General features: G+C 44.7%; 1 protein-coding gene and 1 long non-coding RNA gene across 17 annotated transcripts in view; one reads left to right on the top strand and one right to left on the bottom strand.

Moving 5' to 3' along the window:
* Window positions 1–15262: 15262 nt before the first annotated feature.
* The window catches only part of LOC122553706 (gephyrin), a 540724-nt gene continuing 533608 nt past the window's right edge, over window positions 15263–22378 (top strand). For 3 of the 16 annotated variants that reach the window (XM_087989967.1, XM_087989979.1, XM_087989978.1), the window contains exon 1: window positions 15587–15603. Coding sequence is in view for 3 of the 16 variants with exons in the window: in XM_087989971.1 (XP_087846097.1) it covers window positions 15540–15603 (64 nt within the window). In the remaining 13 variants the exon portion in view is untranslated. Of the gene's footprint in view, window positions 15604–22378 lie in introns of all 16 variants that reach the window. The other 13 variants (XM_087989981.1, XM_087989977.1, XM_087989966.1 and 10 more) reach the window with 10 other exon arrangements.
* On the bottom strand, window positions 18385–19670 carry LOC148149420 (uncharacterized). Its single transcript, XR_015757768.1, has 3 exons — window positions 19541–19670; window positions 19040–19238; window positions 18385–18656 (listed from the first exon to the last, which is right to left on the bottom strand). It is a non-coding gene; the product is annotated as an uncharacterized LOC148149420 (long non-coding RNA).

A 22378-nucleotide genomic window follows, 5' to 3' on the forward strand; every position in this document is an offset into this window, starting at 1 on the left:
GTAAGGTTCTTGAAGGGAAAGCGAATTAGAGGGCCAGTGTGAGACGTAACATCTGCTGAGGCACAAGAACACTGCAAGGGTGCCTCTGTTTGACCAGACCCTGGAAATGGTTCTCCAATTTCATACAGTTCCAGAAGGGATACAGCAGGTATTAAGTTCCCAGGTCAGGAGAGATTAACTGGTTTCCTTTCTTTATTCATCCAGCCTCCTGTTTGATTACATCAAGGTTAATTTAGAAAAGATCCCCTTCCGTTGTGGATACCTTTCTCTTAGACTACACGACATTAAGTATTACAAGGAGCTAATTCATTGAGTGTTTCTGGAGTTAACGAGTAAATTTATTATACAGTAACTGCGAGAGGAATTGGTAATGCAATGCACATACATTGATTAGAAAGACATGAGTAATAAAAATAAAAGTTAATCTACTTTTTTAAAAAATCAGTCTCTGAATTGTTCACGAAGACCAGAGGGTGAAAGTTGCAGGTGTTGCAATGAGGTTTACATTGACATGTAGTTGACATTGGTAGTTGAACAGTGTGTGACGATGTTGCTCCTTTAACAAGGTTATGTTGTCCTTAGTTTATTTTCTTCAGAGGGTTATAGATTCTGAAATGTCTGGGTTTATTTACTTGAAGAAGCTTTTAAGTTTTTAAACAAACACTTATACAATAAAAGGAGAGTGGCCAGTTCTTCCAACTCAGCTTTTCTCTGGTTTGGTTTGGTTTTAGTAAGCAGTCAGCTTTTTGAGGCAGCTGATCAGTTGTTGGCTGGGAATCCAAAAGAAACAGTTACATGGAAGAAGGTGTTCTCTGCTGAATCTTTTGCTGTAAACTTTTGCTATAAATTCTGTGTCTACAATATTATTCTCCACAACCACCTGATGAAGGAGCAGCGCTCTGAATGTTAGTGCTTCCAAATAAACTTGTTGGACTTTAACCTGATGTTGTGTGATTTTTAACTTTGTACACCACCAGCATCGCCAAATCATGCTGAATCTGTCTGCCATCTCTCTCCTGTAAGACCCCGTGTTTGATTTGTCTTTTTTGTCAATTGCGTTTATGGGGATTGTTGCAGGAATTTGGAACAGCATCATTAAATTGGGATAATCTGTTGGGTTTTTGGATAGGCTAAATTAATTCCAGATGAAAGGTTTTTGCCCGAAATGTTGATTTTCCTGTTCCTAGGATGCCCCCCGATCTGCTGTGCATTTTCAACACCACTCAAATCTTGACTCTGATCTCCAGCATCTGCAGTACTCACTTTTGCCTATTCTCTTTTGTTTGTATTTCATTCGGTACAGAATAAATTCTGTTTTTATTTAAACTGAGGCATTTTGACCAACTGCATCACTCCTGAAATATCCACTATATACCTGCTCAAAACGACTAGAAAAGTTAGGGTCTGGGCTACCTTCTTGAAATGTTTTGAGGGGCTCTGGCCTGGTCCATTATACGTGAACCTTAATCTTGGTTGATTGAGATTCTGCAGTTTTGGTTTCTTTCAATCATGATTGAACTCCATCATTCAGGGTGAGAGAAGGTCTTATTTATTCTCCTGTTTTATTTTGGCTGGCTTCTAGCTAGCTAACCTCTAGCTAGTGAAAAATGGTTATTACCTGCCATGCAGGGGATGGTTCATAGCACACTAATGCTTGAACCCAGCTTGGTACACACAACAGTGCTTAGTTCCACACCACAGTCCCTTTGTCAATTCTTCAAAGAGAAAATGTGTCTGTAGTTTAGAACATAATACACAGAGGTGGTTTGCTGCTCAGCAAGGAGTTGTCAGCCCCTTGTTACTTGTGTAGTCACAAGAGATCACAGTCCAGCTTGTTATCATTTGCCTCTTCCCTACTTTGAATGCCTCTTGTTTGAATGATTTGGAGATGCCGGTGTTGGGTTGGGGTGTACAAAGTTAAAAATCACACAACATCAGGTTATAGTCCAACAGGTTTAATTGGAAGCACACTAGCTTTCGGAGCGTCCTCCTTCATCAGGTGGTAGTCACCTCTATCACCTGATGAAGGAGCGATGCTCCGAAAGCTAGTGTGCTTCCAATTAAACCTGTTGGACTATAACCTGGTGTTGTGTGATTTTTAACTTTGTACTCTTGTTTGAAGTTCACTTCAAATTTGTAGTCATATATTCATATACCTCATGAGCCTTCCTCTCTCCAGACAGCCACTTAATATACATCCACAAGCCATTTTCAATTGTATCAGTCTGCTTTTGAAAAACACATTTTGGAATTAAACATCTCAATACTTTAGGAGTCTGATCCATGGTCATGACACTTCCTCAGCATGACAAATGAAAGGTGATTCATTCTCAATACATTATACAGGAAGAAAAATAATTAAATACATAAAACACCAAAGAAAGTCACATACACTTACATTTGGTCGATGTCCTCTATTCAGATCTAACTGGGTCTAGCTTCTTGACAGGGTGTATGTAATCACGTTTAATTTTCTGGCAATGTGGATGATTTGCAGGTGGTATGGTTGAAGGACTAATCTCTAGCAGAATAACCAAGCATTCTGGGTCTTAAACTTTTCAAATAAAGATAACATGTTGTGATCAGGATAGACTGTAGTCATGCCTTACCCATTTCAGACATTTATACTCAAAGTGTTTGAGAGCCATTTGTAAACTGAGTGTTTCATCCTCTACTGTGGAGTGGGTTCAGGCTTTTTGGAGAAGTACCCAATTAGTTTCTTTAGTCCAGACTCATCTTCCTGGAGGAAATAGCCTGATCTTGATGTCACTTGCATTGATGACTACTTTAAATGCTTTTTTAATGTTTTGAGATACAAGCACATTCAACATTTTCAAAGCAGTTCTCAGGCCATTTTTGTCTCTCTGTAGTATTTATGTTGGAGATGGAGCTTCAGTTGAACATACACATTCCCAAGAACCTCTTGATTTGCCATTTTGCCATGGGAATGGGGAACAGTGCTTTTACCTTTGCAGTCCTAGTGGGTACTCATCCTTGACCCAATACATGTCCAAGATAGATCACTTGAGTTTTGCAAAACTCCTTTTTGTAAGATTGACCATGAAATTGACTGTATTTTCAGGAAGAGTTTTTATTGCACAGTTGCATTTCAGAGGTGTCACTGTGCAATAGATCATCAAGGTACATTATACAACTAGAAAAGCCTTCATCTGGTCCATCAACCTTTGAAAGGCAGCTGGGGTATTTTAGAATTTGAATGGCTTGAATAGACACGAGTAAAACCAACCCAGAGTTACAAACGTGGAAATTTTCTTCACAGTCAAAAAATCCTGCTAGCATCCCTTGAGTAAATTTATCTTGGTAATGTAGGTGGTTTACAAGCCCTTTACATACCCCATGTGTGGAATATCCCAGCCAGAGTATTGGGAAAGAGTTGGTTTTGGTCACTGCAATAACATTTAGTAACTCCCCACAGAGTTTTGTGGGGAGGTCCTACAATGCTCCTCGGCAATTAGTTTGCCCTTCAGCATTTGGTTAATCTCATCCCAAGATAATCCAGCATTTCTAGGCCTAGGGGTCTTGCCTCATAAGTAGGATGCTCCCACATCCACACCATGTAGTGATAGTTGTTGGTGCATTCTGGCTTATCTCTGCTTAAACCGTTGACTGCAATGAGCAGCCTTCTAAGTCTGCTCATTGTTCTGTAGCCATATAGGTGTATAAGGAATGTAAGTTTGCTCATATTTCTGAGCCAGTTAGTGAGGAAGTTCACACGTTGCTCTTCAATTCTACAACACTGCTACTCTTGTCCTCTAGGTTGGTGGCAATGGGACAGACAGTCCCCTGCATACCCTTTCTTGGCAGTGGTATCGCTTAATCTCATTGATTTGTTTATTTGCAATTAGGTTATTTATTTCCCAGACTTCTTGGCTACTCTACATGGACCACTGAACCAAGCATTTAGGGTTGGTTAGGAGGATTAATATGAAAGGTTCAGTCCCTGACAAATTTGTCTGCTTTTCCATCACTTCTTGAGAGACTTACAAGTTTGCTCTGTTATGTAGTCTAACATGGAGATTCCTCCTTCCATTCTGAACCTCTCATTGATTAGTTTCAGTGGCCCTTGCACCTTGGTGCGTATAAACTAATTGAAAAGCAGTAAACACATTGGGTGAGTCCTTGGTCAATTAAGAGTTAGAGGTTTTGCCACAACCTGGAATGTTCTCAAAACCTGGCTACATCTTTGTGAAGCTGTGGCCAGTAAAAATGCTAGATGGTTTGGGCTTGGGTTTTGCATTTACCCATCATGCCCATCATACATGCTCAGCCATCAGAATTTCATAAGCAGGCCATTATATTTCCCCACTGTAACTCAGCAGTACCACTATCTGGTGATAAAGATTTCAGGCAATAACACCAGAGCATCTTTGACAGTCTCAGTTCAGCATCTCTGGCTGAGGCTGTCTGGCCATGGAACTTACTATTCAAAATGCTCTTCTAGCTAGTCTCCTTACCTCCATACTTTACAGCTTTCACTGCATCCAAAACTTTGCTGTCTGCATCTTTGCCTATCACAAATGCAACACTATTTAATCTTTAGATTTATATCTGCTGATTTGTGTTGGCTGATGATCTCGGACTTATAATGCCCACTCTTGTGTTTAAATCCTTCCATTTCCTTGCCTTTCCCTTGCCTTTCCCAGTCACAGTAAAGTCTTCCAGCCCAAACATTTTACTCTTGTCAATGTCATCTGTGTTTCCTGTTATTTTAAGCTATCTAGGCTCTAATACTGTAATACACCTTCCTTCATACCTCACTCTTTGAAAAGTAATTTTGTTCATCCCCTCTTATGTCTTCTTGGCTTCAATATACATTTTTGTCTTATTACACTCTGTGAATGGGAATTTTGTTTTACACTATCAGCACGGAAATGTTTTTGTCTGTTTACTTATATATTAAAGTCTTCTGGGCATAGTTATTGATTTTTAGTCTTACCTGGGGCATTAGGAGAAGGAGGAAATCTGTACTAAGGTTTTAAAGGTCAAGACAGTTTTCCATAATTTATAAATTTCCATAGGAACATTTATTCAACCAGTTTACACTTAAATCTATATTTGTGCTTCTGAACATTGACTGGAGACGAGATATGTGAGTCTTTATAACTAGTATATAATTTTTTCAATGGAGGCAGGCTGCAGAATCAAAAATGCAGAAACCCTGCTTTCACAGAATAAGCATGAAGAAGTAATTTAATACACTCTAACATTCCATCCAGTGGAGAGTCAGATATGGAACATGCCACAGCCATTCATCTGCTTGGTGTCAGAAATCTACTGATGTAAATGGTTCTGTTAATTGTATAGTCATCACAATTTTAAAAATTCCTGGCAATCGCCTGATATGCAAGTATCTCCCCACCCATGCACACACATGCACACACACAGATCGCTTACAGATTGACTCATGTTAATGACCATAATGCATGCAAATACTTTCACAACATCTTAGCAGGATGGCAATAAGCTTCTTGCTCCTTTGCAGCCCGTGTCAAACTATCCATTATAGTACGAGCTTGCAGAGTAATCCAGAGCCAAGTGAGAATAATTTAAAATGTGAATTTGTGCTTGTATTTGGCAGAAGTACAATAAACTGAAACATTTTGAGATACCTTCAAAACCATTTAAGCTTGCTACTTTAAGATATTTAATTCTGTAATATGTTTATGTTTTTTGTTTCCTCATGTTCTTCTTACATCTGATGTTTCGAAGGATAGGTGGAAAGTCTTCTTTCATGTCTCCATTGCATTGCCTCCATTCACTCATCAGGCATTGGACCACAAAAATAATTTTTCCTTTCTCTCTTCCTCGTTGTGCAGATGTTCCTGTTCTCTCTTTGACACCTTCCCACAGAAGCACAACTGAGATTGATGTGAAGAGCAGGAACTTTTCTCCAAACTTACAATAGCTATCAGATGAACAAAAGGAGGCTGTGTAGTTCCATGAGATAATTGACAAATTCACAGACACATTTGTATCCATGATATTCAACCATGTCGGAAACAGTGGGAGGAGCAATACAGATTACCTCAAATCTATCTTTGCCCATATGAGCACACATGGACTTTCGAACAATGTTCACTGGATAATGCTCAAAGCCAGAACCAGTTGGTAATTTTATCTTCTCTTCTTTAATGTGGGCAATTGTGATATTTTTATTACTGGCCCTTCTTAACAAAAATTGTTATTTATCCCAATCACACCAAATAACAAAAATGTTAGACTTATCACTTAATTTTTGATGCAATGTGCATTTATATAAGATTCTACAACATCAATTGCATTACCTATCTGCTTTGCTCAGGATTGGGGTTAGTCTGGGTTGTTAACTGGCCCAACTAGGTGTAGTGAAGGTAACCATTAAGAAATGGAATGCGACATGGAATTGATTAGTGCAGATCAGAAAGCACAGGAAACATAGAAAATACAATGTAGAGATTTGCACGGTGGCCAATTCACTTGAGATCAGTACAAACTCAATCACCAACAAGTGAATTGCTGGTACTGGAGCAGCAGATTAGGGATGAGTTTGGGGAGCTGTCGGAGAAGGATCAACATTCTGAGAATGCACTGTAACTTTGCTGCCATATCAGCAGAAAAACACACACCTTAGTAGGTCCACCTTTAGTGGAGGGCACATTGTGAGGAGCATATTAGTGTGCAGGAACAAGTGCTGGTGTCAAGGATAACAGTGGACAATCCCTGTTAGATGGCACAGGACACTCCACATTCTGTTCAACTAAGTCCAGGCACTAATAGGGTATTTGTAGAGCTGGAATGGGGAAGGGGGTACATCTGAGTATTTTCAGATGTAGTGAGTACACTTTCACACAAAATAGAGGAGTCCTTTCCTACTGTGAATCTTGTAACGTCTCAGCATTTGCTCTAATTAAAACATCATGAAGTATCAGACATGGCAGGTTGGTGTATGCTTGCCCACATAAGTGGCCTGGACATTCTGGTTGCTGATTTACAGAATATCAATCAAATCATTGCTTCAGGGCCTGAACACTTCACTTAAATGCAGATAAATGCGGTCCCATTTTTATTTGGCAGCGAAGGCCCTGATGGGTAGCTGGAGAAATGTTTAGTGAGCCATCTCAAGGTGACCCCACATCGTAGCCTTTGCCCCTTACCCTTCAACCCAACTGAGGCACACAAAGCTGCCTCCTAGCCTTGGGACTGAATCTGCCCTCAGATAGCTACTGGTGTGGCAGTCTTTCCTGATTCACAGCGCTGCCATGGATTCACCAACTAGAGGTCCACCATTGGCATCTCGTGGTTAAAAGAAAGGGAATGAGCAACCTATATCTTGCTCTGCTGAAACTGCAGATGTAGCACCATGTAGAAGCAACAGAAAATGTGTGAGCAATAACTTTTAGCTGTGGTAGCAATGTCATCACTTGGATGATTACTACATTGTCAGCGTTTCATAGATGCTATTTCACTGAATGAATTTTTTTGTGAACTGTTCATTCTTGCGCTATCTACTTTGTTGGATTCCCCATTGATATTTATCAGATTAATTCTGGTGAATGGCATGAGTCATCTCAATAAGGAGGTAAGACCTTGAATATAATGGGTGTCTGTAGAGAGAAAGCTTGCTGCCATTGGGAGTTGAGGGGACATTCCCTTTGATGTTATAATTGAAATCTTTCAATGCTGCAAGCACACTTCTGAGGTTGTATGTTTGGATAAGGCCATTGTAGGTTTCTCTGGCATGTAAATCAATAGTCACAGGTACTAATAGCACTTCAAAAGCTCCTCTCTTCCATTTTCCTCTTCCAAAAATTCCACATTCTCTCTACCTTCCTCTGCATTGGCTCCAGTCCTTAGCACAGCGCTGTGAAAGACACTCCGGTTCCCTCCAATTAGAAACACTTGCCAAGACATAGAGAAGGGCTCTTGGAGATGAGTCAAAGTATCAGAAGCTTATTTAGAACAAGCCAATTGGCTTGTGCCGTTGACACCCCAGCTCCTGCCTCTGTGATGGGGTTCCTTACTGGAGTTATCAGTCACATCTTGACATGTCATTACTAGGAATTCTGAAGTGAGTATATCACCTTCTGATCTTGATATTCGACATATAAATGAAGACTGGATCAATCAGGATGATATTCACTGAATGACGGGGCATCTCATCAAAACCTACAAAATTCCAACAGGACTAGACATGGTAAATGCAGGAAGGATGTTTGTTGATTCCCAGTCAAACAGCCTTTTCCCCCATTTTCGATAATTTTACGATTAACAAGCAAAAACGTTCAGAGGAAGTTATTATTTTCCTTGATTACTCTCAACAGTATTCTGGAGATTAATTTTGAATGCCTAGAATCCCCATGTTAATTCTTGACGTTTGGTAACTGTCCTGGTGAAGTCCAAGGAGGCAGTAATTAAGTTAATGCCAGCATTTCTGAAAAAAGACACATCTTGTCATGGCTTACTATGTTGCATTCATCAGGACAATTCACAAGAATTCCAACTCAAGGGGAACACGGCATTTATCCCGTATGAGAGACTGGCAAGTGGACGCTGATTGGTAGAGGCATGGCCAAGGGGCAACGCGCCTATTAATGCTGATTGATAGTTAACTGTCATGCTTTGATTAAATTTTAAATCAGGCTTGAAATGAAATTGATCTCAGATTTACCCAATGTACCTAGAAGAGAGAATCTAAATGTTGCTCCAAAGCATTCAATGGCATTACCATTAATGAGTCTATCACCATCAACATCCTGGGGTTTACCATTAACTAGAACTTTACTGGTCAAAAGTGTGGACTGCAGATGCTGGAAACCAGAGTTTAGATCAGAGTGGTGCAGGAAAAGCACAGCAGGTCAGGCAGCATCCAAGGAGCAGGAAAATCGATATTTCAGGCATATGCCCTTCATCAGGAATAGAACATAACTGGATCTGGCTATATAGATCAAAAGCTAGGAATTCTGAAGTGAGTATATCACCTTCTGATCTTGATATTCGACATATAAATGAAGACTGGATCAATCAGGATGATATTCATTGAAAGACGGGGCATCTTATCAAAACCTACAAAATTCTAACAGGACTAGACACGGTAAGAGCAGGAAGGATGTTCCAGATGACTCAGGAGGCCACAACAAGAGGCCACAATCTAAAGAATACGTATGGGCCATTTATGACTGTGATGATGAGAAATTTCTTCACCCAAAGAGAAGTGAGCATGTGGAAATCTTTGAAATAGAAAGTGGTTGAAACCAAAACATTGGAATATTTACAAAAATAAGTAGTGTAATTCTTAGGGCTAAAGCGATGAAAGGACTGGGGAGAAAATGGGAACAGGGTGTCGAGTTGGATGATCAGTCATGATCATATTGATGGCAGAACATACTAATGGGGCCAAATGGCCTACTCGGGTGCCTACTTTCCACATTTCTGTCTGCATTCTACAAGGTGCACATTAGCTCCATTCTTCTGGATGATTGTAAGTCCAAAAAACAGTCAATAAGCCCAACACTATCCAGGACAAAACAGCCCACTGACTGCCATCTAACCATCACATTAAACTTTCACTTATTCCATGACAGGTGCAACATGGCACCACTATGTACCATCTACAAGGTGCACTGTAACAATTCATTAAGACTCCTTTTACCTCACCTTCTAAGACCATAACATTGGCTAATTAGAAGAACAAGGGCATCATGCAAATGGGAACACTACCAACTGCAAGTTCCTGCTCACTACTCCTAATCTAGAGATATGTTGCTGTTCCTTCACTGACAGTGAATTAAAATCCTGGATTCCTCCCTAACAGCACTATGGTTATACAGTCATAGAGCTGTACAGCACGGAAACAGACCCTTCGATGCAGCTCGTCCATGCAGACCAGATATCCTAAATTAATATAGTCCCATTTGCCAGTACTTGGCCCATATCCCTCTTAAACCCTACCTTGTTGGTATGGTGCTGTTTGAGAAGGAGATACACCATCTCAGGAGCAGCTATGATTGGGAATAAATGTTGGCCTTGCCATATCCCCTGAATGAAATAAAAAGAAATGTAAGTAAACTTATGACAATGGTTTGTTGTTTATAATTTACATGCAAGGACTGCCACAAACACTACATAGGACAAACAGGAAGAAAGTTAGCCACCAGGATACACGAACACCAGCTAGCCACAAAAAGACATGACCCTCTCTCCCTCGTAGGCCTACACACGGATGAAAAAAGAAACATCAATTTGACTGGGACAACACATCTATCCTGGGACAGGCTAAGCAAAGACATGCCAGAGAATTCCTAGAGGCCTGGCACTCCAACCACAACGCTATAAACAAGCACACAGATCTAGATGCCATCTATCAACCCCTCAGAAAATGAACAGGAAATGACATCACCACAAACCCCAGGAACCCCATCCAGGAGAAAGATATAAATAGAAAGCAGGAGACAACAGCTTCGCTTCACTTGGAGGTCATCACTGATGATGTTACCTAGCCAGGTAATGAAACATCTGGATATCAAACCTACAGCTCAGCGAGCAAACCTACACCCTAAACCTCAACCTGAGCTACAAACCTTACAATTTCATCTCAGATGAATACGTAAGGTTTCAAAAAAGTGGCCAGGTAAATTTTTCATGTGAATATAAATAATATTCAGTTCATTCATTTAGAGAAATCTCATGGGTCTGTTCCCTTGGTACACTTTAGGTACATTATTTTCATTGCGTGCCCATTTTTATCAACATCCAACATTCCACCCTGTGTCTGGGCATCAGACACCACATAGCAGCCTTCCAGCTTTGCTCCAGCTTTCCCTCTCAGTCATGCAGATCCCAAGTAGGTCCTGAAAATATCAGCACTGTTTGGGTCAGAAGTGCTGAAGTTGTAGGCCTAACATAGACACTTAGCCTCTCCCCTTGTCAAATCATATTCTTTTCCTAATACAAGTGTCTCGGACTTCCTCCTCTTTTTGACTAGGAGGTGTCATATCATTTCGGTAAGAGTTAGACCACCAAACAGGGTTCCAGGTTTCTACAGGGGTGAATGAAAAGTTTGAAAAAGAAATAAAGAAGAATGGAGGGACCCATTTTAAGTGAACAAATGAAAAACCGATTGAGTCCAGAAACAGTTAGATTAGATTACTTATACCGTGGAAACAGGCCCTTCGGCCCAACCAGTCCACACTAACCCTCCGAAGAGTAACCCACCCAGACCCATTCCCCTCCTAACACTAACCCACCCAGACCCATTCCCCTCCTAACACTAACTCTAGTAGGCAATTTAGCAAGGCTAATTCACCTGACCTGCACATCTTTGGATTATGGGAGGAAACCCACTCAGACACGGGGAGAATGTGCAAACTCCACACAGATACTTGCAGTGAAATGAGGGAAAGGTTTTCAGAAGCAGTATAAAGCGAGATACAGATCGCAGCTTAGGTAATTATTGTCTCCTAAAAGTAACAAGAGATCAACAGAGGAATACTGTACATCACAAGATTTGGAGATGCCAGTGTTGGACTGGGGTATACAAAGTTAAAAATCACACAACAGGTTTAATTGGAAGCACACTAGCTTTCCGAGCGTCGCTCCTTCATCAGGTGATCGTCACCTGATGAAGAAACGACAATCTGAAAGCTAGTGTGCTTCCAATTAAACCTGTTGGACTATAACCTGGTGTTGTGTGATTTTTAACTTTGTACATCACAAGACAAGTTATTCCTTTAAGAGTAATTAAACCGTGAGTGCCAGTGAAAGGTAGACTGAAGCAGGAGGCGAGGGAAGAAGCAGTCACATTTTTGAGCAATGCCGGGGGAGCTCATGTAATGACACAAATAGACTGTCGGGGGTGCCACTGCATGTTCTATTTATTACAGGGGAGATTCCTATCTCGCTTCTTACACAGAACGGCAAATGTAGTCTCAACCTCTGGCCCAGTTTAATGACTGGGAAAATTTGAGCTTCACATTCATTACACCAGAAGAAAAATAATCTCACTTGACGGTGGAAGTAATATTCAACATCCTGCACAAATTAAACACATTCACACACACAGATCCGTGCGCTCTGCTTGCTTCATAGGCTGCATGGTGAACATATAAAAAACGGAATTGAAGCAGGAGAATGCATGCCAGGGAGAAGGGGATGAATATTTATTGAAATATTAGTACTGATCGTAGAGTTGCACAGTAAAGAGACAGAGAAAGTCCCAGTATGGGTTTACTTGTCTAATGTATGTGATTCTGTGGGTGAGTCCCTGTGCAACGAGTTGCAGTTCCCAGTGCACGATGCCCAATGCTCATTTTAGCGCCAGATGCCTTTGAGTGAGTTTATACCGGCGGCTACAGCAGCTCCCGGTTCCCGATGCAGTACCAGTTTCTAGATGCATATGTCTCTGCGTGTGTCTGTGTGTGGGGTGGGACGATAGTGTTCAGTCAGTGCCCTGGTGCTCACCAGTGCGTGTCCAATGTCCCATCAGTTCCAATTCATGGTCACACAGTGCTCAATGCAGTGTCAGTTCCAAACTCCAGTGATTGAGTGCCCAGTATTATTTCCAGAGCCAACGAGCGTCCAGGTGCAAGTATCACCGCCAGCCTCCGGCGAATGAGTGATTGGTGGAGTTTCCAGTGAATGAGCCCCCATGAGAGTATTTACTCCAGTCCATTGTGTGTGATAGTGGCCAGTGTAGCCTGAGTGTCTACCCCCAGTGAGTGAATGTGGAAATACATGATACAGCTTCAGCTCCAGACCCCAGGGATTGTGTGCCCAATGTCGTGTTCGCTTCAGATACAATTTCCGGTGAGTGAATCTGTAAGGACCAGTGTAGATCCAGCCCCTGATGAGAATGAATAGTCGGTGCCATATTAGATTCAGTTTCCAGTGAGTACTATGTTCTAACTCCAGTTCCCAGTGAATGCCCCGTGAATGTTAACCCTAGCTGTCAGGTGGTGCCAGAGCAACATTTACATGAGCTAACAGCTCAATGTTAACCCTGGCTTCCAGCCAGCACCCAATGTAGTATTAACCCCAGTTCCCAGTGAGAGGCCACTGCAGTAATAACCTCTGCTACCAGTGAGACTCTAGTGCAGAATTAACTGTGGCTCCCAATGAGAGTCTAGTGCAATATTAACCCTGGCCGTCAGTGAGATCCCAGAGTACTATCAACCCCTGCTGCCAGTGAGAGCCAGTGCAGTAATAACCTCTGCTACTGGTGAGAGTCCAGTGCAGTATTCACCCTGGCTCCCAGTGGGAGTGCATGGTATTTGGGCAAAGTACTAACTTGGATTGAAAGTTGGTTGGCTGACAGGAAACAAAGAGTAGTGATAAACGGCTCCATTTCGGAATGGCAGGCAGTGACCAGTGGGGTACCGCAGGGATCAGTGCTGGGACCGCAGCTTTTTACAATATATTAATGATATAGAAGATGGTATTAGTAATAACATGAGCAAAATTGCTGATGCTACTAAGCTGGGTGGCAGGGTGAAATGTGAGGAGGATGTTAGGAGATTACAGGGTGACCTGGACAGGTTAGGTGAGTGGTCAGATGCATGGCAGATGCAGTTTAATGTGGGTAAATGTATGGTTATCCACTTTGGTGGCAAGAACAGGAAGGCAAATTACTACCTAAACTGAATCAATTTAGGTAAAGGGGCAGTACAAAGAGATCTGGGTGTTCTTGTACACCAGACAATGAAGGTAAGCATGCAGGTACAGCAGGTAGTGAAGAAGGCTAATAGCATGCTGGCCTTCATAACAAGAGGGATTGAGTATAGAAGCAAAGAGGTTCTTCTGCAGCTGTACAGGGCCCTGGTGAGACCACATCTGGAGTATTATGTGCAGTTCTGGTCTCCAAATTTGAGGAAAGACATTCTGGCTATTGAGGGAGTGCAGCGTAGGTTCACGAGGTCAATTCCTGGAATGGCGGGACTATCTTACGCTGAAAGACTGGAGCAACAGGGCTTGTATACTCTTGAGTTTAGAAGATTGAGAGGGGATCTGATTGAGACATGTAAGATTATTAAAGGATTGGACACTCTGGAAGCAGGAAACATGTTTCAACTGATGGATGAGTGCCGAACCAGTGGACACAGCTTAAAAATACCGGGTAGACCATTTAGGACAGAGATGAGGAGAAACTTCTTCACCCAGAGAGTGGTGGCTGTGGGAATGCTCTGCCCCAGAGGGCAGTGGAGGCCCAGTCTCTGGATTCATTTAAGAAAGAGTTGGATAGAGCTCTCAAGGATAGTGGAATCAAGGGTTATGGAGATAAGGCAGGGACAGGATACTGATTAAGGACGATCAGCCATGATCATTTTGAATGGTAGTGCAGGCTCGAATGGCAGAATGGCCTACTCCTGCACCTATTGTCTATTGTCTGTTGTCCAGTGCAGTATTAACCCCAGCTGCCAGTGAGAGCCCAGTGCAATATTAACTCCTGCAGTCAGTGAGAGCCCAGTGCAGTATTAACCCTGTCTCCCAGTGAGAGTCCAGTGCAGTATTAACCCCGGTTGCCAGTGAGAGTCCAGTGCAGTGTTAACCCCGGCTGCCACTGAGAGGCCAGTGCAGTAATAATCTCTGCTACTGGTGAGAGCTCAATGCAGTATTAGTTCCCGGTGCAATATTAACTCCTGCAGTCAGGGAGATGCCAGGATGCCAGTGCAGTATTAACCCTGAATTCTAGTCAGAGCCCAGTGCAGTATTAACCTCAGTGCCAGTGCAATATTAATCCTGGGTCCCAGTGTGGGGCTGATGCAGTATTAACCCTAGTTTCCACTGAGAGCCCAGTGCAGTATTAACCCCAACGCCAGTGCAGTATTAGACCTGGTTTCCTGAGAGCCCAGTGCAGTATTGACCCCGGCTCCTAGTGAGTTCGCAATGAAATATTAACCTTAGCTCCCAATGAGTTCTTAGCTCAGTATTAACCCCCGTACCCACGTAGTGTTAACTCTGGCTGCCAATGAGTGCCCAGTGCAGTATTAACCCCAGTGCCAGCGAAGTATTAACTCCAATTCCCAGTGTGAGCCCAATTCGATATTAATCTAGTGCCCAGTGTAGTATTAAACCCTGCTACCAATGAGTTCGCAGTGCAGTATTAACCCCAGCTCCCAGCGAGTTTCCAGTGATTAATAACCCTTGCACCCAGTAAGAGCCCAGTACAGTATTAACCCCAGCTCGCAGTGCAGTGTTAATCCCAGCGCTGATCCATCCAGCGTTGTGCTGGAGGGGGGAAGCAGTGAGTGATTAATCAGGGAATAGACCGTGTGCCTGGTGCATTGACATCCCCCCTCAGTGTGTGCAGTCAGTGAGTGAGTGAGTGAGGGGCCGCTCGCGCTCTCTTTCTGTCTCTCTCGCGCGCACTCTCTCTCTCTCTCTCTCTCTCCTTCCCTCTCTGCCTGTCTCTCGCGCTCTCTCCCTCTGTGTAACCGCTCGATGTTGTCTGCGCTCCGCTGCTGCCGCCTCCGGACTCGAGCGGTGCGGCTGCTGCTCCGAGGAGGGGGAGGAGGAGGATTCCGCCGGATCCCGGAGCAGCTGTAAACATGGCGACCGAGGGGCTGCTGCTCACCAACCACGAGCACCAGATCCGAGTGGGAGTTCTGACAGGTAAAGACCACCACCTCCCCCTACCCCTCCTCCTCCGGAGACTGGACCCGATAACGGAGTATAGGGGGCGGCGGGAGAGGCACAGGGAGATCCCAGCTCCCTCCCTGGGCTGCCGTGTGCCCGCTCTTCCCCGGGGTAGGCCCCGCACGGAGCCGCGCTCTTTCCTGCCGCCCGACCGCGGGTTGGCGAAGGGGTTGTTGGGGGCTGGGGGCAGTGGTAAAGGAGGCTCGGTCTCCGGGGCTCAGGCTCAACACTCTCTCTGAGGAGGGGGAAAGGGGCATGTGTGACACCCGGAGATCACCCAGCCCGGGGTTTACCGGGGGTGGGGGAAGAGCGGGCAGAGCAGGACGGGGATCCCGGGCTGATGTTCAGGGGGGGCAGTCGGGGAGGCCGGACCGCGACCAAAGCAGCACCCCAACGGTATCAGACACCTAGTGTCAGTCCCGATCACGATCAGAAACCCGGTGTGATCCCCTGTCACTGGCAGAAACCGTGGTATCAGCCCCTTTCACTGGCGGAGACCAAGTGTGTCTGTCCTTAGCACTAACAGGGACCTTGTATCAGCCCCTATCACTGGCAGAGACTTCGTGTTGTCACTGATTAAGTCAGAGACCCTGGTGTCAGTCCCTACGACTGGCGGAGACGCTGGTGTCAGCCCCTCCGACGGGCAGAGACCCTGGTGTCAGTCCTTACGACTGGCGGAGACCCTGGTGTCAGTCCCTACGATGGGCAGAGACGCTGGTGTCAGTCCCTACGACTGGCAGAGACCCTGGTGTCAGTCCCTACGACTGGCGGAGACCCTGGTGTCAGTCCCTACAATAGGCAGAGACACTGGTGTCAGTCCCTACGACTGGCGGAGACCCTGGTGTCAGTCCCTACGACTGGCAGACACCCTGGTGTCAGTCCTTACGACTGGCATATACACTGGTGTCAGTCCCTACAACAGGCAGAGACACTGGTGTCAGTCCCCACGACTGGCAGAGACCCTGGTGTCAGTCCCTACGATGGGCAGAGACGTTGGTGTCAGTCCCCACGACTGGCAGAGACCCTGGTGTCAGTCCTTACGACTGGCATATACACTGGTGTCAGTCCCTACAATAGGCAGAGACACTGGTGTCAGTCCCTACGACAGGCAGAGACCTAGTGTGTCTGTCCTTACCACTATCAGGTTCTTTGTATCAGCCCCTATCACTGGCAGAGATTTTGTATTGTCCCTGATTAAGTCAGAGACGCTGGTGTCAGCCCCTCCGACAGGCAGAGACCTAGTGTGTCTGTCCTTACCACTATCAGGGACCTTGTATCAGCCCCTAACACTGGCAGAGACTTGGTGTTGTCCCTGATTAAGTCAGAGACGCTGGTCTTAGTCCCAACACGGGCGGAGACCCTGGTGTCAGCCCCTCCGACGAGCAGAGACCCTGGTGTCAGCCCTTCTGACGGGCAGAGACCCTGGTGTCAGCCCCTCCGACGGGCAGAGACCTGGGTGTCAGCCCCTAAGACGGGCAGAGACCTAGTGTGTCTGTCCTTACCACTATCAGGGACCTTGTATCAGCCCCTAACACTGGCAGAGACTTGGTGTTGTCCCTGATTAAGTCAGAGACGCTGGTCTTAGTCCATACGACGGGCGGAGACCCTGGTGTCAGCCCCTCCGACAGGCAGAAACCCTGGTGTCAGCCCCTCCGACAGGCAGAGACCCTGGTCAGCCCCTCCGACAGGCAGAGACCCTGGTGTCAGCCCCTCCGACGAGCAGAGACCCTGGTGTCAGTCCTTCCGACGGGCAGAGACCCTGGTGTCAGCCCCTCCAACGGGCAGAGACCCTGGTGTCAGCCCCTCCGACAGGCAGAGACCCTGGTATAATTTCACTACTAGCAGAGACCTGGTATCAGCCCACACTACTGGCAGAAATGTGGTATCAGTCCCCTGCTGCTAGCAGAGATGTGTCATTTCCTGACCTTGGTAGAGACCCTGTATCAGCCCCTACTGCTCTCAGAGACCCTAGTATAATTGCACTTCTGGCAGAGATCTGGTTTGAAACCCTATTATTGACATTCTGATTTCACCCTCGCCACTGGCCGAGATTCTAGTATCACCACTATTGGAAAAAGCCTGGTATTATATTTTTGCTAGTAAGAGCACTGATGCCAGCTTCATCACCAGGAGAAACCATGGCCTTAACTCATCACTGGCAAGCATTTGGACACTAACCCTACAGCTGACAGAGACCCTGACCAGAGCCTGGCCCTTTAAAATCAGAACACCTGGTGGTTGTCCTCACTTCATGGGGAGACAGACAGGTAGCTGCCTAAACTCCCTGCCCATGAGCTTCCAACGACTGCCAAATTTGGTCAGTACATTTTCCAGTCCATAGGTATTTTGAGTGTGATGTTGCTTAGGGAGAGGGCATTTTTATTTAATAAAATGTTCTACGCGTCTGAATTTCGATATGAAAGCTATCAATTTTTAGCGTGCGTGAGGGGCGGAGTGAATATTGTAATTATTATGATGTTGGACATGAGTGACCCTGACGTTTGTTTTTGCATATATATGTGTATGAGCTGGGCTTTCAACGTAACCTTTTCATAAGTGTCTGTCTAATTCTTTTGAAATTGAGAGGTGGCTTGTAACTGAATGTGAAGCTTAGAGGTCGGTGAGCTGTTCAGAGCTGTGGTGCTGAAACAGGGGCAGGACGTGCTCGAATGCGATTTATGCACGGTGGCGGATAGAGTTGAGATGTATGTATGTTTTTATATGTTTACTGATTAGAGCCCCCTCACCCCCCCCCCCCCCCCCGTTCGGATTTTACCGTCGGAAGAGGGAAGGTGGACAGAAACTAATAAATAATGTCTGCATTTTAATGACATTCACACCGACAGCTTTGGCATTTCGTGTAGGTGAGTGCCGCCAGTGACACTGAAATTGACGAAGTGAGATTACGGCATTTTATGTCCGCGGTTTTCCTTATTTTGTGGGGGGAAATAGCATGAAGGAACCCCCTTGTGTTGAAAGAGATGTTGAATATCATTCCTTCTTGAATATAGAGTACCTGTTCCAGCAAACTGCAAGAAAACAGATACAGTATTTGCAACTATCTAAAAAAAACACACCAAAGCTGCCCTTTACTGCTTGCTTCTGCAGCACTTGTAAACACAATCCTGAACGTGGTCAGCACCCAAGTTAAGAGTTTCTGTCACAAGCTAAAACACCCCATTATCTCAAGGTATCACCCGGCGATATGGTCAGCACATATGTTTGTGACAGTCTTAATTTTCACCGACTGTATAACAGCAAATTATATCCGACCACATTTCTCAGCTTTGTGAACGAATTAATCTCAGTAAAATTTGAACCACAATTTATGTATGATCATTGTTCAGAAAGCCAGGCTAGGGTGTAGGTTTGCTCGCTGAGCTGTAGGTTTGATATCCAGACGTTTCATTACCTGGCTAGGTAACATCATCAGTGGCGACCTCCAAGTGAAGCGAAGCTGTTGTCTCCTGCTTTCTATTTATATCTTTCTCCTGGATGGGGCTCCTGGGGTTTGTGGTAATGTCATTTCCTGTTCGTTTTCTGAGGGGTTGATATGCCTCACAGGCATAAAGTTCACCAAGGAGGAAGAAACTGACAACAAACTTGCATTTCTGGACACAGTAGGAAGAAAGGACAAGGGAGAATTACAAACCTGCGTATACAGAAAACCGACAAACATTAACCAAATACTCAACTACACCAGCAACCATCCCAACACACACAAACGAGGCTGTATCAGAATACTATTCCAACGAGCCACCACACACTGCAGCACAGACGAACTTCGAAAAACAGAGAACTACTTATACGACCTATTCAAGAAGAATGGATACTCAAAAAACACTGCGCAGATTCCTCAAGAACAAACCACGACAAGCAGACAAAACACAGCCAGAAACCCTAACCACCTTACCATACATCAAAGAAGTTTCAGAAATGACAGCCAGACTACTAAGACCCCTCGGAATTCTAGTAGCACACAAACCCACCAACACTCTCAAACAAAAACTAACAAACTTAAAAGACCCAGTACAACCCATGGACAAAACCAACGTCATCTATAAAATTCCATGCAAGGACTGCCACACACACTACGTAGGACAAACAGGAAGAAAGTTAGCCACCAGGATACGCGAACACCAGCTAGCCACAAAAAGACACGACCCTCTCTCCCTTGTAGGCCTACACACGGATGAAAAAAACCATCAATTCGACTGGGACAGGCTAAGCAAAGACATGCCAGAGAATTCCTAGAGGTTTGGCACTCCAACCACAACGCCAAAAACAAGCACATCTATCTACCCCTCAGAAAACAAACAGGAAATGACATCACCACAAGCCCCAGGAACCCCATTCAGGAGAAAGATATAAATAGAAAGCAGTAGAAAACAGCTTCCCTTCACTTGGAGGTCGCCACTGATGATGTTACCGAGCCAGGTAATGAAACGTCTGGATATCAAACCTACAGCTCAGCGGGTAAACCTCAACCTGAGCTACAAACCTTGCGAAAGCCGGGCTAACCTGTTCATGGTAAATTACCAATTTTGAAAGTTTCTTCAGGACAAGACTTCCGCCCCCACCCCGTTTTATTTCCTGAGTGTGCTGATTTTTTTCTTAATTGGAAGTTTGAATCAGTAACTCTGAAAACCGCCCACTAGGATTTCTTAAAACTCGTCTTGTTGCTGCCCCAAAACACGCACACGTGACATTTAATCTGAATTTTTTTTTGCTCATGCTAGCTACTTCCAGTTTTTGTGTACGGCATAAAGTGGCACTGAGGGGAATAAAGCCCCAGAATGTTTATATAACCCTCTCAGCAGCTTGCCATTCACTCGGTAACATTTCTGGCTCCTTCAACTCAGTTTCCACCTGGTACACAGCGAGTTTTGCATTGCTGCACAGCCGCGCGTTGTTGTTGTTGTTGAACAGATGGACGAGGCATCGTTTATTTTATTTTCAGTGTTTGTATTTTTGAAAAGAAGGCTTTGGAAGTGTCAACATTGTGGCGGCTCAGAGGAAGTTAAAGTTTTTGCCGTCGACGATGAAATGTTCATGCAACATGAATGATGGCCTCTCCACAAGGATGCCTTCTTGAGTTGAAGGCATGGGGATAGGAACTAGTGAAGTTTACTCTGTACTAAAAACAAAAAAAATGCTGGAGATCACAGCGGTCAGGCAGCATCCATGGAGCGAGAGCAAACTAACGTTTCAGGTCGAGATGACTCTTCAGAGCTGACGTGAAATGTGGAGAGGGTCAGCGTTTATTGCTGTACTTTGGGGGGAGGGGCGGAGGGTAGAGTGCTGGGGGAGAAAGGATGTTGGTAGCTCAGATTAAGTTTACTCTGTACTTTGTATTGAGCCCGATTGGTTGAGGAGGATACTGTACCACTAACCGGTTGCGGTTTCCGGACATTGACAGCCCCAGTTTGTGTGAGCTTAGAAAGGGTTTTGACACAATCCCCTAAATCTTGCAGCTTGCTTCCTCAACCTCTCTCTTTTCAGTTGCTACGAAAAATCTACGTCTGCCCAAACTTTGGTTCATCAGTTTTAATCGCTGTTATGGTGGCGCTTCGTCTGACAGCGGCCCTGATGATACTTTCAATAACGTTGAGGGCGCTGCATCAATCTGCCTTCTTGTGGAGTGAAATAGAGGTCATCTCTCACTCAGTGAACCCGCGCAATCACTGCGGACCCTGTTTACTGGAAGCACTTGACCTGTCTTGTACGCGGCGTAAGCTCTCTCCACCAAAGAGCTGATTGTGGTTCAAGTTGTGAAATGACAAATCTAATTTGCGTGTGGACGAGATGAGGGCGGATCGGAAACCCTTTCCACCCTAACCTCTCTCCAGTATGGTAACTCACGAATAACGCGTGGGACTCGATTCTGGAGCTTCTCGTGAATGAACAAAATGTAAACAGAAACCTCAGGAAGCAAATATAGGCAGTTAAATTCAATCAGGGGTGGAGATAGTTTGGGGTCGAGACGTTTATATGGCGATGGTGCTGAGGACCAGTGGTGCGGTGGGTGTAGGACTGAAGGGAAACAGCTGTGAGTTTGAGGGTGGTGGCGTTGAGCACGATGTTTGATTCTGTATTGATCAAAGAGCTTTTGGATAATCTTGTAGACTGTTCGAATTTTTTTTGGAGGATCGCCTAATACCGTTGATTTTTTGTTCTATTTTGGTGCTACTGACACTTAATGCTTAAGGGAGTTGCCATGGTTACAGCTGACGCTGTCGTGGGAAGGAGTGCACGCCCATTGATAAATTTACTGATGCCTCGCTCAGGGATACTGTGTTTACAGTTTCCTTATTGTTTCACTCTGTCTCTGCCTGGGTCAGATCACTAGCATATGTTTAGCGGGGCTGTATCTATTAAATGTACACCGGGCATCTGTTTTTTTGGACCATCTGCAAATTCTGAAGTCCGAGGGGAATAAATTCACCCTGATGTCAGTGACACATTGGCCAGGCGATAGTGACTCTTCAATTACAGCCTTATCATTCAGAGCACTCTCACGGTTCACACCCAGTGTCCTCACGGCCGTCATTAATGCTGAAGGGTTTTCTCATCTCCCTGTTTCTCTCTGGCCTCACCCTTTCCACACTCCTGTTGTTACTACTATCTGACAGATCGCTCTCAAGCCCACCCACCCTTCCCAAGGCATTCTGTCTCAGATGTTTCAGGTCCCCTCAGCTCCAGTGTCATTGTGATATTGTAAAGGGGAAAGGACAGCTTTGCAGATTATTTT

This window comes from Chiloscyllium plagiosum, unplaced genomic scaffold, assembly GCF_037043375.1.
Source record: "Chiloscyllium plagiosum isolate Xiang-an unplaced genomic scaffold, Cpla_swu_hap1 HiC_scaffold_8, whole genome shotgun sequence".
Lineage (NCBI taxonomy): Eukaryota > Metazoa > Chordata > Chondrichthyes > Orectolobiformes > Hemiscylliidae > Chiloscyllium > Chiloscyllium plagiosum.